We start from the raw sequence: 17761 nt of genomic DNA, 5'->3' as shown, positions 1-17761 counted from the left end.
AATGAACGTTCCCTTTCTCTCTAAAATATTAATTTATTTTAATAAGCAGATACTGAGCATCTGTTACCGTGCCTGGTGCTGAATGGGCCCGGGGGCTTCAGTTCTCCAGGCAGGAAAGAGAAGCGCTCCAATGACCATCACAAAGGACAGAACACAACTGGTTATAAAGGAAACACAGACACACCTTGAAGAGTTAAAGAAGGGAGAGTTCAGTCCTAGTTTGGAAGCCAAGAACGATTTATCAAGAGGTGATCTTCGAGATGTGTCGTGAACAGGATGGTAGAATAACTAGGATTTTGACCAGCAGAGCTGGGAAAAGGACATCCCAGGAGGAAGGTCAGGCAGGGGCTAAAGGGCGTATTTTGAGCTAGTAGGGAGTCTCAGTTGACTGAAGGAGAATTAGGGTGCTGCCATCCAGATGAGAAGTGAGAGGGCCTGAGTGGGTGCCTCTAAACCCATCCTGGGTGTGTGGGGGTGAGGGATAAGATAAGACATCTTTCTCCCAAAGCTCCTTCAGTGTAGCCTGATGCTGGGATCCAGCCTTCCACCCACAAGTGCTCCTCTGAAGCTTCAGCTTCCATCACAGCGACTCAGGTCACGGCGATGTGATACCTGACAAGGTTTTATACGTGTCTTTGTCATTTTCATAAGAAGAGCTGTGTGGCGTATATTGATTCAACAAGCATTTGATAAACGAATGAATTTTGGAGAATCTCCTAAAACCTGCAAAACCTTGAAAAGAAAATATAGATCTTTTTCCCATAAATACCCCATTTGAAAGGAGGAGCCCCAGGCTTCAAAGGGCACATCGGAGCTCCTGCGTCGCTCCCCCTGTACGTCTTTAGCCTTCGTCTGAGGGGGCAGTCAGAGTACTCCTGAGCGTCTCCAGAGTGAAGTCCCAGACTAGCAAAGGCTGGAGGGCTCCCATCCCGTCCGTGGTAACCCCACTCCCTTTGCAATACAATCACACTTATTTTCAGAGCGTTCATTTCACCTTGCTACGTCTCTGTGTGGGAAATCAGACAGGCACCGTCATTCCCATGTGACCGGAGAGGTTCGCCAAGGCCATATGGTTGGACAAGGTCAGAGTCATACTGGTCCTGGACATAAACTGGATCAGGTCCATGCGAGATGAAATCCAACTCTAGGCTGGTCCAAAGGATCCAGTTTGGAGAACAATAAACTCCCCTCCCTCTTACCTAAAGTCCATACCAAGTGGACCCAAACTGCCAGGTCGGCCCAAACCAATCCTAAATCCCTGGCACTCACAGACTCATGGAGCGCAGGGGTGCTGGCCTGAACGGTCAGGCATCAGCTGGGTCCTTGGAGTCAACAGGAACCAGTCAGCGAGGGTGGCGGTCTCCAAAGAAATGAATTTCTGAACCCATCAGACCTCTTTAATGCAGCTTGTTCTTAAACACGTTTCAGAGGTTACAAGTCACTGGCTCTGCCAGATCCCGCCTTTGGCTGGGACGATGAGACTGTGTTAACAGGAAAGTGGGCCCATCTTATCTGTATTACAATTGCTTCCTCTAGATGCCAGCTTGGATTAGTCACCGGTAGGCCTGTTCTAAGTTCCTGGGATGAGCAGTAGCTGTTTCTCTAAGCTTCCCCTGAGCACTCCACAAATACCAAAGGAGTTAGGCGTAAAGCTGTGTTGAAAAGTAATCCCCTAGTGTGTCCTGTTGTCAGTTAAATAGTTCCAGTCCAAGGCTGTTGTGTTGTTTTTCCCCAAGTCCAGATCCTGGGCTTCCAAGAGCTGGAAACTAAAAGACCTCTGTGATAATGTTCACCCATTACAGACAGATGAGCCATTTATCCCCAAAGGAGAAATCTAATAAGCTTTGCAGAGTGACAGGCTAACAAAGCATCTGTGTGCCCCTCAAGAGACTGTCATCCGTTTGTCCAACAGATACTCATTGAGCACCTACCCTATTCGTTCTATAATGGGGGGTACACTGGTGAACAAAAGTGGGGTCTGGAAATGACAAATGTACCTGATGGGCAGGGACTAAGCAGGCATCCTGGCAGTGGGATGTGTCTCTGATGACGCTTCTTATCCACAAGAAAAGGATAGGCAGCCCTCCGGTCATTAATGACTTCCATAATTACTCCTCTGAGCGACAGAGGCAAATTTTCCCCTCGAGTAATCAAAATAATTGCCTGGGGAATGGAGGCTTGGAAGGAAAGGGATTGTGCCACGGAGAGCGGTGATGGCGAAAGGGAACAAAAGCACCTGACGAAGAGAGCATTAGAGGAGAGATAATTGCCAGGAAAGCCTCTAGGAACACAGTCTTATGTCAGGAAATTGCTGGCGCAGAGCTGAGACCGAAGGGCAGAAAGGCCACCAGTGTCCAGAGAGATTCGTCCCCGCATCTCACCTGAGAGCTCGCCCACCTTTCTCAGCCTGCTAAGCCTTCTTCTTCTTCTCTCACTTAGGGGACCACCGGGTTTGAAGCACATATTGATAAGTGTTTGGAGCTGGCGGAGTATTTATACAATATCATCAAAAACCGAGAAGGTTATGAAATGGTGTTTGATGGAAAGGTATGTATCCCGATTTCTACAATCCTCCAAAGTTTAGTCCATTCCAATTCTTATCACTAGTAGTTTTTGATGTTAAGAATGTACTGTCCAGGTAAGTGGGACCATTACAAAGGAGAAGCAGGGGTGAGAGGGTAAAACTCAAACTCACAAAAAATAACTCTGTATAATGGTGTGAAAATCAGGCACTCCAAAGGTGATTACAAATGTGAAAAGCAGGATTGTATCTGGAAGCTGCAGAATAGATTTGAAATGTCCTTGGAATTTTCAAACGTGCCAGTTTGGGCGGAGTGTGAATCTTACTTTCCTTTTCGTAGCCGCAGCACACAAACGTCTGCTTCTGGTATGTACCTCCGAGTTTGCGTGTTCTAGACAACAATGAAGAGAGAATGAGCCGCCTCTCTAAGGTAAGGACGCGAGCTCCTCTGATCTGTACCTCGGTGTATGTAATGGACCTTTCACGTGCATGTCATCCTTATGACAGATGTGCATGTCTTTAGGAGAAATCCATCCTCAGCCTTTGTCAATTCAGTAATTCAGAATTAGAAATGAAAACATTAGAACACATAAAATATTAAGGTTAACTTTTGTTCGCTTGCGTCAATAGTTTTTCAGAGTTTCAGAAAAGTTTCTTACGAAGTGCGAAACCCTTAAAACACAATGTCCAGGGACCAGTAAAATCTACACACACACACACACGCACACACAATCCCAGACGGAAAAGCGCTAAGGTGAAATAAATCTTCTGCACTGTCCCATATGGTAGAATAACTACATGTAGTTATTTAAATCTAAGTCAATTAAAATTAAATTCAACTCAAGATTCACTTCTCAGTCACATTAGACACATTTTAACTTGTGACTCGAGACTAATATATCAGATTGTGCAGACAGAAAACATCTGTGTGGTTACATAAAGCTCTCTTGGTCAGTACTGACATACACCCAAAATGGGAGGAAATGTGGAGTCTTCTGGGCCACAAGAGAAGTTAAATTCTGGACATAACAAGGCAATGGAATTACTCTTTGTGGCCTCTTGCCCACTACAGGGCTCAGCATACAATAGGCACTCAAAAATGTTTGTTGAACTAACATGCCATTTACATATTCCAGAATAGGGAAGGGAAACACACTTAGGAAACCTACTAGTGGATCACAGACGTCTTCCCAGTGCACACTTTGGCTTGAAGACAGATATATAGGTAACAAGTGGTTATCACTAAAACGAGCCCAGCCACAGCTTCATGAGGGAGGGAAAGACGAGAATCCGGTTGGTGCATTTTCTGCTCCAGTCAGGACTGTGAGTGCGCAGATGGCCCACTGTCACTGAGGCAAAGTGGACACAGAAGGCCTGGGGCACCATGGGCACAGGACCACCATGGGGACGGGACCACATACAAACGCATTAGACCAAGGCAGGAGGCAAGGAGGTGTCCTGCAGGTGTTCATCAGACAAGAGCCCCAGGCGGCATACCGTAAGTCCCCTACACACGAACCTTCAAGTTGTGAACTTTCAAAGATGCGAACGTGCATTCCATCGTCAGGTGTGAGTGAAATTGCAGCTGGCCCTCCGTCTCCTATTGCTGACGATCCTTCAGCTCTACCACCTCCCACCTCCTCTCCCTCCTCCAGTCAGTAACTCTTCTTGCCTGTTCACTCAGTGCCAGCCCCTGTGTGCCAGCTGTCGTACGGTACTACTATACTTTTCAAGGGACTGTACTGTAAGATTAAACATGTTTTCTTTATTTTTTGTGTTTGTTTTTTATGTATTATTTGTATGAAAAGTATTATAAACCTATTACAGTACAGTACTATATAGCTGATTGTGTTAGTTGGGTACCTAGGCTAACCTTGCTGGACTTAACGAACAAATTGGACTTACAAATGTGGTCTCGGAATGGCACTCGTTCGTATGTAGGGGACTTACTGTGTTGGTCACCTCTTGTATTTCTGGTTCTTTTTCTTCTTCATCATCTTCTTGAATTTTAATTTTTACTATATTTGATCATTATCTGCATCTCTTCTATCAGCTTTTATCCTATACTGACTGATGGCCTTTCAGAAGGTCAACAGTGGATTTAAAAGTACATTGGTAAGGAGAGACAAGATAGGGGTAGGGAAGTAAAGAAGTACTAACTACTATGTATAAAATAATAAGCTACAAGGATATATTGTACAGCACAGGGAATAGAGCCGATATTTTATAATAACTATAAATGGAGTATAACCTTTAAAAATTGTGAATCACTGAAACATATATTATAAATCAACTATACCTCAATAAAAAATACTAATAAACAATAATAAAAGTTTATAGAAAGTATTACAAAAAGTACATTGGTAGGGCTTCCCTGGTGGCACAGCGGTTGAGAGTCCGCCTGCCGATGCAGGGGACACGGGTTCGTGCCTCGGTCCGGGAAGATCCCACATGCCGCGGAGCGGCTGGGCCCGTGAGCCATGGCCGCTGAGCCTGTGCGTCCGGAGCCTGTGCTCCGCAACGGGAGAGGCCGCAACAGTGAGAGGCCCGCGGACCGCCAAAAAAAAAAAAAAAAAAAAAAAAAAAGTACATTGGTAAAGAAGTAGATTGGCCTCATATATAAAGTGACTTTTTTAAAGCCTATGTTATTAAATGTAATGGGAAACTTAATTGGTGAGATTTTAATGTTTTCAAATATCTTATTTATGGTTATTCTGCTTTTTGATTTTTCAAAATTTCTCTCAGCCTTCCACGATGTAAAAACAAAAAGGTTTTGTAACACATAGTGAGAAATACATTTCTGTGATACCTTTGTGAGATTATTTCATGATGCTTTAATCTGAGCCCTCTTTGGAGGAAACAAATGTGGATTTAAATTATGGAAGAGTTCCCTGGTTATTATTTTCTAAAGGATTGAAAAAGCTAATGGCACAAAGGATACAATGGTACCCTAAAACTCTTAAGGCATCCCCAAAGAGCTCTTGTTGATTGAGCCTTCAGTGAATTCTTCAACATGCAGCCCCTTTTTTCCTAACTGACTTCCTTTATTCAGCAAAACCAAGAATGTGACCCCCAGAAAAGAGTCTAGAAAAAAATTAAAATGCTATAGACTCGTCAGAATAGTCAGATTCTTATTTTCCTTCTTAACTTGCAAGTAGTGATCATGCAGTGAAGTAGATGTTCCGTGTTCCTGCTAATTTGAGTTCGGCAGCATTTTCTGGAAGCAACCAAAAGCCATATGTATTTAGATGGCTGTGATTTCTGCCAACCCAGCTAGCTTTAGGAACTGGGGGCAGGGGGGGGGTTCAATCTTACTTTCTGCCAAAACCTGTTTGGGATGATGGCTGTTACCGTCAGTCTTTTGACTTCTGATCTGCATTTATTTCAAAAATTGGTGTTGAATGTCCTTAATAATTAATCCCATTCCTGTGTATTCTTACTTGGATTGCCTATGAAAACGAAATCAGAATTTAATTCACTGAGTAAAGCATTATCACTGTTTTATCAGTGCTAAAGAGCAAGCATGATTTATTGCACAAATAAAACTAAGGAACAGTTATGTGATCTTTTTCCTTAAATTCCTGCAGACACATGGATTTGGAATTCTTTTTCTAATCTGGGATTTCTCTTCCCAGGAACACACTGACTTGCCACGCCTCACAGCACAAAGTGATACATTTCATGTCCTTAGGCTAAATTATTCTAGTAGATCCATTTTCAGAACTTAATCCCAGTCTTGAAGTATTTAAATTCTTTTTTATATTTATTCCCCGGCATGAGCCTGACGCCCTGCATACATCGTTAATCCTTTGGGTGAAAGAGGATCAACCCAACAGGAACATTCCTCCTTACATTACCTCCTTGTGGAATAAGGAAGGAGCAGAAGGGGATGTAAGAATGTGTTCATCTAGAATCAGAAAATCTCAATGTTGGAATCATCATCCACATTCATTTTTAGGTGAGGAAATTAGGTTCAGGATGTGAAGTGAAGGTGAAATGAACATGAAGGTCAAGTCTGGCTTTGGCTTTGGCTTTCATAACTAACAAATAATTGGTCCTGATGGGGAACCATGTTGATTCTTCCCACTGAGTACTTTGAGGATTAAAACCTCATTGCAAACCAATGATTATCTAAGTGTTGATATTCCAAAGTCACACGTTCATAACACCATTCTATTTGAATCTATCCTTCATTTAAAATGAATACAACTGTGATAGAAGGCATAGTTCCCATATTGAACTGAGTTGCTGACTATGAATATCTAACATAAGTCTAAAGCTTCCCTCACATCTACATTCCTGGTTAGGTGTTTGCAGCAACGAACCTAAAAGATCAATGTTATATTTACAAACTCCAGTGGTGAAATATGTGGACAGATCCTGCATACGGTTGGACATAAGTTAAAACGTATGCCTCATCCTAGGAGCTCTTCCTCTTATGCCACTTTTTATAGTCAATAAGGACTCAGGGAGCCCTCCATGTGCACACAGTGCTGTCCTGATAAAAGAAGTGAAGGACACTCCCTGCCTTCCGGGAGCTTACAGCTGAAGTACAAAGATGAAGTGTATTGTCTTATAACTGAGGGGATGATAGGAAATTAGAATATAGACAGAATCTATGGATAAGGATCATGGACTTACAACTTAGAGAAAATATGCTAATGGACTGCAGAAGTCAGGAAAGGCTTCCTAGTGGGTGTAGGACTGTGGTGGAGCCTTGGAATCTGCATAGGGTACAAACTGGAAGTGAAAAGGAGTTCTAAGCAAAGAGAACAAGTGTGACATGGTGCGACTGAGGATCAGTGTGAAGGGGTAAAAATATGTGTGGTACATCCAAGTGATATCGAATAAGTAGGTCTTGTCAGAGCTGCAGATTCATTTGGGTGGGCACTGGATGAGTCCTCAGAGCTGGTGACAAAAGGCATTTGTGCTGAACTGGAGTTTGAACTTAAATTCATATACAATAGAGGACCAAGGGCTGTAATCATCCATCTGGCATAAATGTGGTAAAATCGTGTCTGTGATCTGATTCTGTAACGTTAAATCCTTGTGGGTGCAGCTTTTTGCCTCAGCTGATTCTTCATGATTATTAGGTAATATATTTCAAAACATCTTATAAACTGAGTTAATGCAAAAGGAGAATAAAAAGAAACTAGGAAGCTTTAGGGTCTCAAGAAGGAAAATAGCGTTAGGATCTCAAAAGTCTGCTTATTTTCACACATCACTTGATAGTGAGCCTTACATCTTGGTAAGATGAACCATGTGAAGTCTGTGAACCATGTATTACTTCCAATGAGGGGGGAAAAAACCCATCCCCCACATGTTGTATTGCCAAATCCTTTAGCCTTGGAACCAACATCAGATTCTTCTTGGTCTCCCGAAACACTAAGTAGAAAGTCAAGATGTCAAGCTCCTAAGAAACAAAAAAACAAAAAAAACTAGGGCTTCCCTGGTGGCGCAGTGGTTGAGAGTCCGCCTGCCGATTCAGGGGACACGAGTTTGTGCCCCGGTCTGGGAAGATCCCACATGCCGCGGAGCCGCTGGGCCCGTGAGCCATGGCCGCTGAGCCTGTGCTCCGCAACGGGAGAGGCCACAGCAGTGAGAGGCCCGCGTACCGCAAAAAAAAAAAAAAAAGATGTCAAGCTCCTGATGATAGCCTACCACTGATTATTCCTTTTAGCACCTTCGAGATCTTGAAGGTGTTACACTGCTCCAGCCCTCTGATCCCAAGAAAAGTGAGAGGCAGTTCCTTCAAGGGATGACAAATATGGTTCTGATTGTTCAGTTAAAAACTAAAAATGCTACTTGGTATTGGGTCCTTTCATGAAAGGAAGAGTCCCCGGGAGAAACAGTCACCGTCGTGGTCTGGTCTCTTCCGCAGGTGGCTCCAGTGATTAAAGCCCGAATGATGGAGTATGGGACCACAATGGTGAGCTACCAGCCCTTGGGAGACAAGGTCAATTTCTTCCGCGTGGTCATCTCAAACCCCGCAGCAACTCACCAAGACATTGACTTCCTGATTGAAGAAATAGAACGCCTTGGACAAGATTTATAATAACCTAGCTCACTAAGCTGTTTCAATTCTCTAGGTAGACAATTAAGTTGTCACACACTGTGTAAATGTACTTGTAGTTTGTTCCAAAGTAAATCTATTTCTGTATTGTGGTGTCAAAGTAGAGTACAGTTTAAAAATCAAAACCAAACATTGCTCCTTTTAAAAATCCTTTCTTAAGTTTAGAATACCTCTCTAATAATTAGTGACAAAAGGCTGTGTTCTAATCACTAAGGAAAAGCTTAAAATTGTTACAAATACTTCCCTTACTTTTAATATAGTGTGCAAATCAAACTTTATTTTCACTTCAGAGTAGTAGGGTTGAATAGTGCCAAATTGCCCCTGAATCATAAAAGGTTCTCTGGGGTGCAGTGAAAAGGATAAAGTAAATATAAAATGTATGCTGACAATAAAAAAACTCTTGCCTTTTTCATAGTATTAGAAAAAAAAATTCTAATTTACCTATAGCAACATTTCAAATATATTTAAATACATATAATTTTACAAAAGGAAAAAATATATATTAAAAAGAAATCCTATTTTGTAACATATAGATTTTTATTTTATATGGGTTATACAAACTGCAGGGGCAGATATTAAAAACTAAGCCAGATTTTTTTTTCTCTTTCTTTTAACGGAGGCACAATAAAACACTTAGCAAAGTTATTTTGAAACATAGGCCCACAAAATTCTTAAAAGGTATGATGCCTTCTTTCTGTTCATTTTATGACTTACCACATCTCTAAAGTTAGTATTACAAAACAGACACAAAAGGATACTGCAGGTTCTTTAAAATGATTGGTTAGCTCGACAGTAAGACTTACTTCCCATTTAAGTTTTCCATCCATTGGACCTTAGTAGACCTGCTCAGTAGGCATGACAGCCACGCTTCATCTTAGACTAAATTAGGGTCATCGTCTCTATTCTGCTTTCCAGTTCAGCCTGTTTAGAACAGAAGGTTGATGCTGGTTCTTGAGATATCTTCCCAAACAGTATTCTTTTATTAAGTCATTTGGATTCATTAGAGAAAATAAAAATAAAATCTAATCAGCCCGAGCAGAGGAATGAAACACACTCCAGATGTGGTGAGCCCAGAAAATTAAACTTGGCCTTAGATCTCTGTGTGTGATGTCATCCTGGATGCCACAGTGTCCCTGCCCAGGAAGGAGTCGTTCCCCTCCGGGGTCATTGCTCTTTCCCATTCACTCCCCATTCCGACCCACAAAAGTCTCTCCTGCTAAGCTCCCCGTGACTGGGATTCCCAATAATTAATTTCTACTCCATTAGTGGTTATTTTCCTCTCAGGAAATGAGCTCCTCACCTAGAATTTTGAGACAGCCTCTTAAGACCTCCTTTTATCATCTGTCTCCCATCAAGACCCAAAGTGACCAGACTACGTAGAGATCATATGCTCCTTAGAATTCAAAATAATATTTTAAAAGCATCCTTCTGCCCCTGCAAACCTGATGGAGAGACATGAGCTAACGAGAGCTCCCATAGATATTTATGGGGCACAGACTGTCAGAGTCAAAGAGGTAGTGGACCCATATATGCAGACTGTGGATGCACATTTAGGAACATTCATCCTTTCTGTATGCCCCAGTCAGAGCAGTGGTCAGGAAGATGGTAGGTGCATGAGGGAGGAAAGAGGACCCCATCCTTCGTCAAATAGAAGAGGCCCCTAATATGACCACGGGATCCAACCACCTGAAAGCTTCCTGAGCTTGCCCCTACATTCTCTCTCCCAGGTTATATATGAAAACGTTGATATTTGAGATGAACATGGCTTTGGGCCCTCTCTGTCTAGGAAGCAGACAGAAGAAAACGCTTTATCTGTGCCCCAGAATTTCATGAAGGAACAAGGCTCCCATTCTAGGCTGGGTCTAATGGCCAAGCATTCCTTTCCTTTCTAGAAATTAGCTGTTGAGAAGAAGCACACAACTGCCCACCTATTGGGAGCCTCAGGCCACAGACCCCACCTCAGAGGCAGAGACACTAATATCAAACCCGCCATCCCGCTTGGAGGAGACGGTGAAGCTCAGTGCCCTGATCTGGACAGATCCCTCTCTACTCCAGGATGCTTCTATCTAGGGTTACAGATTCTCTACCAGAAGCGGCTGCTTTTTCACTTGATGGTATGACAGAACTTAAAGGAGGAACATTTGTGCCTGTGTTTGAAGTTCCAGCAAAAGAGTTTTTACCAAGAGCTTGTTTCCCCGACCCCCTGCCCCTTCCAGGTTCGTCCCCAAGTTTGCTGGGAGCCTTCCTCAATCCTATGCAGTGAAAAGCTACCAGCCATAACCCAGGGAAGGAGGTAAATAAAAGCCTGATAAGTCCCGGTAGCTTAATAAATATTCTTTAAAGTAAGTTTGTAATCTACTCAAGAGAAAGGGAGGGAGGAAAGAAGGAAGGAAGGACAGAAGGAAGGAAGGAAGGACGGAAGGAAGGGAGATTGTTTTGAACTTTAGCCAAATTCCCAGTGCCAAAGGCCTTTATGTGGGACCATTCTTTACAAATATTAGAAAAGTTTGGCTTTAGCTTTAATCACAACTGACATGGCCATTTTCATTCAGATAGCAACATTGTGTTTATTATTTTTAAATACTTGGAAAAAAAAGTGTGGTATGTCTCCATCGGAGACACATAAATGGTATTGACTTCCTGAACTGTCTCAAGGATGTGAGGAAAGAAAAGGAAATCAGTTGTGTGTGTAACTGTGTTGCCTTTATTATACCGCTAGTACTGTCTCGTCACCTCAGATGGGGGCTGTGCACTTTAGATCTGAACTTACACTGTTGCAAATCAACATGTTTTGCTGTAAAAGCTTGTACAATATATTATTGATGTGTCTTTTCCTGTGTGGTAGCCGTACTGATTTTCTGAGAACCACGTCCGCACCTGTGCCCATAACCCTCTCACCCGCCCTCTCTCTGCTAAACGGTGTGCCCTGCACCTCAGCTCCCACAGGGAATACCCTCGGCTCCGCTCGCTGCTGAGAAATCTCCTTTGAGAACTGTGGGATTTCACAAAATGCAGGGAGGATGCTACTTCAGTGTCTCCAAGAACAGAGGAAACCAGTATGGAGGGTCACAAACAGCCAACGTTGCAGGCGCTGTCCCTGCTAAGACTGGGAGTAGGTGCTACTCCTCAGAATACGGACCAAGAAAGCACGGGTGTAAATATAGCAGCAGGACAAGGAACCCAGGAACCTAACAGCGGGCATCATCTTGCACGTGCCCTCCTGTTTTCAAATGCTAAGTGCAAATGCTGTGTATTGATTAGTTACCTGTGCCAAAGTCCTGTCCCCAGTCAGTGTTTCCAGAGGACATTGACATCTCCCCAGCATCACTCCGTTATTAAGGACAGAAGTCAATAAAAACTATAAACACATGGCAACCTGTTCTTCTTACCAAATATAAACTTGTGTATGATCAAAGTATTTTATGTGTTGTTTCTCTAAATCCAAATAAATGTGTAAACGTGGACGTATCTCAGGCTCTGGATGTGTATTTCCGGCTTTGCAGGCCGTGTGAGGGGCTCATTTCTAGGGAATTGCCTGCATCAAAGGCCCTTCACTTGTTACAGAGCTCAGAGCATCTTTGGGTCTTTGCTGGGAAAAAATCTCTTACTCCCACAGTCGCTTCTGCGGCATATTGCTTGACCACTCTGATTTCTCCTTCAGTCAGACCCAGTCTTTAACAAAAAATGTGTGTATTATGGGAAATTTCATGTACACACAGAAGTGGGAAAAATAAGTATAATAACCTCCCATGAAGGCTTCACCCAGCTTCAAAAGTCACTAATTCGGAGCCTGAATCTTGTTTCGTCCATCCTTCCCCCCAATCGTGTCCTCCCAACACCAAATAATTTTCATGTGAATCCGTAAAAGATAAAGAATCCTTTTTAACAAGTCCTCAATACAATGATCCCAACTAAAACGATAATAGTAATGCCATAATGATATCAAATATCTCATTGCCTGGATTCTCAGCTCTAAAGCAAAACCCGTGGACCATGGCCGGTGCCCAGGAAGCCCAATGAGGCCCCCATGAATTTCAGGACAGCCGGGACCTAACTGTACGCAACGCCAGTGCTCAATGCAACGCGTATAACGTACGTGCGGGCTATGCGTGGGCCGTTGTGTATCTTCCGTTGTGTCGAGTTTATTGCTGGACCTCTTTGGGTTGTGATTCTGGGAGGTATCACATGTCTGGGGGCTTTCCTCCCGTGCTTTTTAGAGGTTAAGAAATGCAGGCAGGTTAAAAGCTATAACGTCACGAGGATTTAACTAGTGGAATGTATCCTGATTTGCCTTATCAGGTCCAGGCTGCCCTATGGGTTTGAGATGCCCTTAAAGGTATTATTCTGGAGTGAAGAGATAGTATTGATACTTCAGGCAGACAAATGGCGGGGGGAGGGCATAAGAGATGAAGTTTCTGGAAATTTTCAATATTGCTTATAGGGGAACTGGTGGACACCAACCAAATATAGAGGGAACAGCTCGACATTCGTGCCTCGGTTTCCATTGTTCCCTCAGGCTGGGAAGAATCTCCCGAAACTCCTCGCATCTTCACGGACGTTGTTATAACAGTAATCTTCACAGATTCTTGTGTGGCTTAAATAAAACGTTAGCAGTTTGCGTGGTGCTTTGTACCCAATAGCGTGCAACAAATCTCGTTCTTGTACTAACGCTGGTAATTGTACGTGAATTCTGTAAACCAGCTCTTGCTGTCGCCTTCGGTGCTCAGCGACCTCTGAATTCCCTACTTTCTCTTGTCAGCAGTATTCGTACGTAACAGGTTGAGGCTGGAAACGTCCTCTCCTGCGTTTTCCTCTGCTCGCGCAACGTTGATCATAAGCTGGGTCTGTTTCTTATGCTTCTGTGTCATCACCCTTCCTTCCTGGCCGCCCTCTAACCACACACATGCCCTGACAAGACTCTCCAATCTCTGGTGCTCTCCTACAGGTAGAAGGCACTCCATCCATACCGTTACCAGCTCTGCCCCTGGTGTGGGACATGTTCTCCGCCCAGCCCATTTCCTCAGCTGAGAAATGAGGTGGGACTACTTGATCACCAAAGGAAAGATGTAGGTGGAAGGTGGGTTAAGATGACAGGTTTATAAACCTAGAAGGGTCCTTAGATGCATTAATTAATTCAGCTAACCTTTACTGACAGGCTACCATGTGCCAGATGTTTTCATATATTAATCCAGCGCCTTTATTTTATGAGTGGGACAAAGGAAGCTCAGAGAAGTATAGCCATTATCTAAAGTCAAACTGAATTCATAGCACAAACAGCACATCATGTATCTAATATAAGACATATACACACCCACATACACACATATAACCACACAGATCAAAGTGTACACACACACACATCCATTATAATTTAATGGACTTGGTGGTCCAACAATAAAATTCTAATTTATTTCAGTTATTGACACAAAACAAAAGCAAACACCAGCTCAGTGTTCAAGTTTAAGGAGAACTGGAGGGGCCGAGTCCCTTCAACACCAATAGTGGTGTTACACAAGCATCTTGTGAATACTTGGTTGGTTAACAGGCACACCTGTTGAATTCCACCATGAAATGGAGAGGCTTGGAAAGAGGAAAGGCCAGGGCAGGGAGGCTGGGGAGGCCCTAGGGAGTAACTCTGTGCTCCTGTCACCACCTTTTCAGTTTGCCATTCATTCTGCAACCTGTTCTTCCAGCCCCCAAGGGATTGGTACACTAGCGATTTCCCAGGAAAATGTCAAATAAAAATTGCTCTAAAAGGATAAAATAACTACAAATGGACAATTTTCTGCCATAAAGAGAACAGATGATTGCATGTGAAAGCAAAGATGGGATAAAACTTTTGACGTGGGGGGCTGAGAGGGTGGATAGAAATAGACCAAAGGCCAAGGAAGTGAATATATCAGAATATATTGGATCACCCCAGATCTGGCCTGCTCCTTCCTGAGCGTGCTATGGCCCTTTCTCACAGCTGGGCTCACCTAGTCCACTCCCAGAAGCCCAATCCAAGGGAGCTGCTCCCATTTTCATTAGAAGAAAATACTATCCCTGAAAAGCCCTGACTCAGTTTCACCTTTCCCCCAAAGCCTCCCTCACGGGCCCCCAAGTAAATACACCGCGATTCTAAGGGTTTCATCTGTGTCACCTGCCACTCACTGGCATCCCTGTTGCCTTGAAACTGTTCTCCAGCCATTTCTCATCTGTGAATCTAGTCTTTCTGTTTCACTTTGAGGGCAAAGACAGGTCTTCTGATCACAGGCTTAGAGACCTGCAGAGACTCTGAAAGATCATCCGTCCAAAGTTTTGCAGACTCTGGCCTGAGGACCCAGGGAGAAGGAAGATGTCTCTAGTTTGGAGCAGAATAAGGAAGGGGTTTCGTACAGAGGAAGCCAGCCTCTCATCTCAGATTACACCCTTGACGCATTTCATTGTTGCTGTCATTCATCAATGCCCTATCATTTCTAAAATGATAGCAATGATATCTTATTTGGCAAGAGAAAGACTTAGCAACCCTGCTAACTGCATTTTTCCTATAAACCACAAATCTGAGAACCACTAGTGCCATGAAATCTTTCCAATTCTCCCCACCCCCAAACTCCATCTCTTAGCTTTTAATAAATGTTATTTACATTGAATGGAAGATTTGTAAGCTAGACTGAAAGCTTTGAAAGACTATGGCTAGTGATGTAGTCTACATGTTGTGAGAAGCTGCTGATGCCCCAATAATATTTTCATTTTCAAAGCACACGCGTCCCAACATCCCCTGGCATTAGACTCCTCGGACTTGCTTGCATTTTATTGTACTTCACCCAGGGAACCCCCTACAGATATTAGAACCTAAGATCTTTCATGGTGTCTCAAATAAACGAGAACCTTCAAAATTAGCCTGTGATAGATGGAGGAGAAGTTGTGACCCTGAAATATCAAGAGCATCTCTTCATTTCACCCTGTTGGCTTCAGAGGAGAGTGAGTTACAGGCTCTTTCACGATCTAGATGTTACCCAGGCTCCAGTGATTAGAATGGCAATTCTTTTTGTACCTCACACAGTGTTTCCTGGTCCATGATTCAAGCAGGTGTACAAATGTGACACCATTTGCCACCGCATGGAAACCGACAATTCTCAGCAACATATATCGAAATGTCCATTGAGGAGAAAAGCACCTGGCTTAACATCTGTCCTTGTTTATTTGAAGAAAACTCTGATCAGCAATGACTTAATAAACTCAGTTCTTTTCTTTATTCTTACCTTCCCAGTTAATTCTTAGTGGAAGTTTGCAGTAGGGGATAGGTAGGGAGATGAGTAGAAGGAGAGAGAAATGAAGCTGCTATTATCATCATTATTATTACTACTACTTACTACTACTATTGTTATTATTTTAGGCTGTGCCGCACGGCATGTGGGATCTCAGTTCCCCAACCAGGGATTGAACCCACACCCCCTAAATTGGGAGCGTGGAGTGTCAACCACTGGACCACCAGGAAGTCCCTAAGCCGCTATTATTGTTTTAATCTCTTCATCCCAAAAGGACATCAGAGAGGGTTTTTTTTTTTTCTTCTGGCCTTCCATGAGCTGCAATTAATACATACCTACATCATGGGTATATGTGAGTATTTTAAGACTAAACGATGAAAGAGATTTGTTTTGACTGTAAAAACAATATTACCCCAATGTAGATGAGATTTTTGAAGACGTCCCCATTCCCATACCTCCCCTGATACTTTTTGCATCTGTAATAGTAAAGAGATTCCAATTCCCATGCTAACCCAAGCAGCATTGAAATTACCTGCCCAGCGTTTACGATAAACCACCACAGGTGTTCATTACAGAAGCAGAGGGGTCCCAGGGAAATTTCTTCCTGTCCTTGACATCCACTGAGGCACCGAGTCTCATTAGCTTCCTTCCCAGAGACTACCATGGCCAAATAAACACAAATTTGATTTAGCAGGTGTTACGAGCGCTTGTGAGTACTGTAATTTCAGGGAGGAGGTGGCCTAAAGGGCTGGGTTTGTGATGCCCAGGGAACCTAGGCTACTGCCAGGAGAGATGGGATCTGTGTGCTCACATTTTCATTCCCCCAACAAGGCAGCTGCTGGAGACATTGCCTGGCCTCAGATGCCAGCGCTGCTACTGATTAGCTCTGTGACCCTGAGCAAATCACTTAACCTCTCTGAACCTCAGTTCCATCTGTAAAGTGAGGACAAAACTAGCACTCACCGCCTAGGATGATAGTGAAGGTTCAGCTGAGAAGAGAACCCGTGCCTGGAACACAGTATGTGTTCGATATATTTTGATTCTGGCCTGCTGCCTGTAAGGACCAGGCTTCCTAGGCAAGCCCTTCATCCTACTTCACTCGCCTAGAGAAGACCATCCTGAACACACAGCAGACGTGGCAGCACGTCTCCGTGTAGAAAGCCATTCTGTGATTCATCCCTGTGGACCGCAGCCTGGGGACTGAGGCGGCCTCCGCCACAGACTCGGCCTTCCCTTTTGCAGAGAAAAGAGACCCAGGAGGACTGGGCAGGGTAGCTGAGGAGAAAGGAAGAACAAGAGGAAGTAAGTTATCGCAGTGGGGATGAATCATCCAGTAGCTATTGGAACCCATTTCCCCAGGGAGCATCCTTGCCTCAGACAGGCACCCAGCAGAGTTACAGCCAATGACACGGGCATCAGCTTTGGCTTCACTGGAATGGCTAACATGCTCACATCCCCAAGCCCTCCCAGCTTCCATTTATACAAGGAGAATGAATCATTGGCCGCACACCACGAGAAGGAAGAGTGACTTGGTCTCCCCAGGCCACTAAAGACTTTCCAGTGCCTCAAAAAGCAAGTAGCAGGGCTTCCCTGGTGGCGCAGTGGTTGAGGGTCCGCCTGCCGATGCAGGGGACGCGGGTTTGTGCCCCGGTCCGGGAAGATCCCACGTGTCGCGGAGCGGCTGGGCCCGTGAGCCATGGCCGCTGAGCCTGCGCGTCCGGAGCCTGTGCTCCGCAAAGGGAGAGGCCACAACAGTGAGAGGCCCGTGTACAGCAAAAAAAGAAAAAGAAAAGAAAAAAAAAACCACTTCACACCCTTTAGGATGACAATAATTTTTTTAAAAACCCCAGAAAACAACAAGTGTTGGCAAGGATGTGGAAACATTGTAGCCCTTGTGCATCGCCGGTGGGGATGTAA

At 43.9% G+C, this 17761-nt stretch overlaps 1 protein-coding gene across 1 annotated transcript in view; it reads left to right on the top strand.

Annotated features, from left to right (window-relative positions):
- The window catches only part of GAD2 (glutamate decarboxylase 2), a 64878-nt gene extending 55874 nt beyond the window's left edge, over positions 1-9004 (top strand). The window contains exons 14-16 of the mRNA XM_024765706.1: positions 2440-2547; positions 2862-2951; positions 8403-9004. Coding sequence (XP_024621474.1) covers positions 2440-2547; positions 2862-2951; positions 8403-8576 — 372 coding nt within the window. The 3' untranslated portion in view covers positions 8577-9004. The remainder of the gene's footprint in view (positions 1-2439; positions 2548-2861; positions 2952-8402) is intronic.
- Positions 9005-17761: the final 8757 nt, after the last annotated feature.

Source organism: Neophocaena asiaeorientalis, unplaced genomic scaffold, assembly GCF_003031525.2.
Source record: "Neophocaena asiaeorientalis asiaeorientalis breed wild unplaced genomic scaffold, Neophocaena_asiaeorientalis_V1.1 scaffold217, whole genome shotgun sequence".
NCBI lineage: Eukaryota > Metazoa > Chordata > Mammalia > Artiodactyla > Phocoenidae > Neophocaena > Neophocaena asiaeorientalis.
This window is presented reverse-complemented; position numbering and strand designations above follow the sequence as displayed.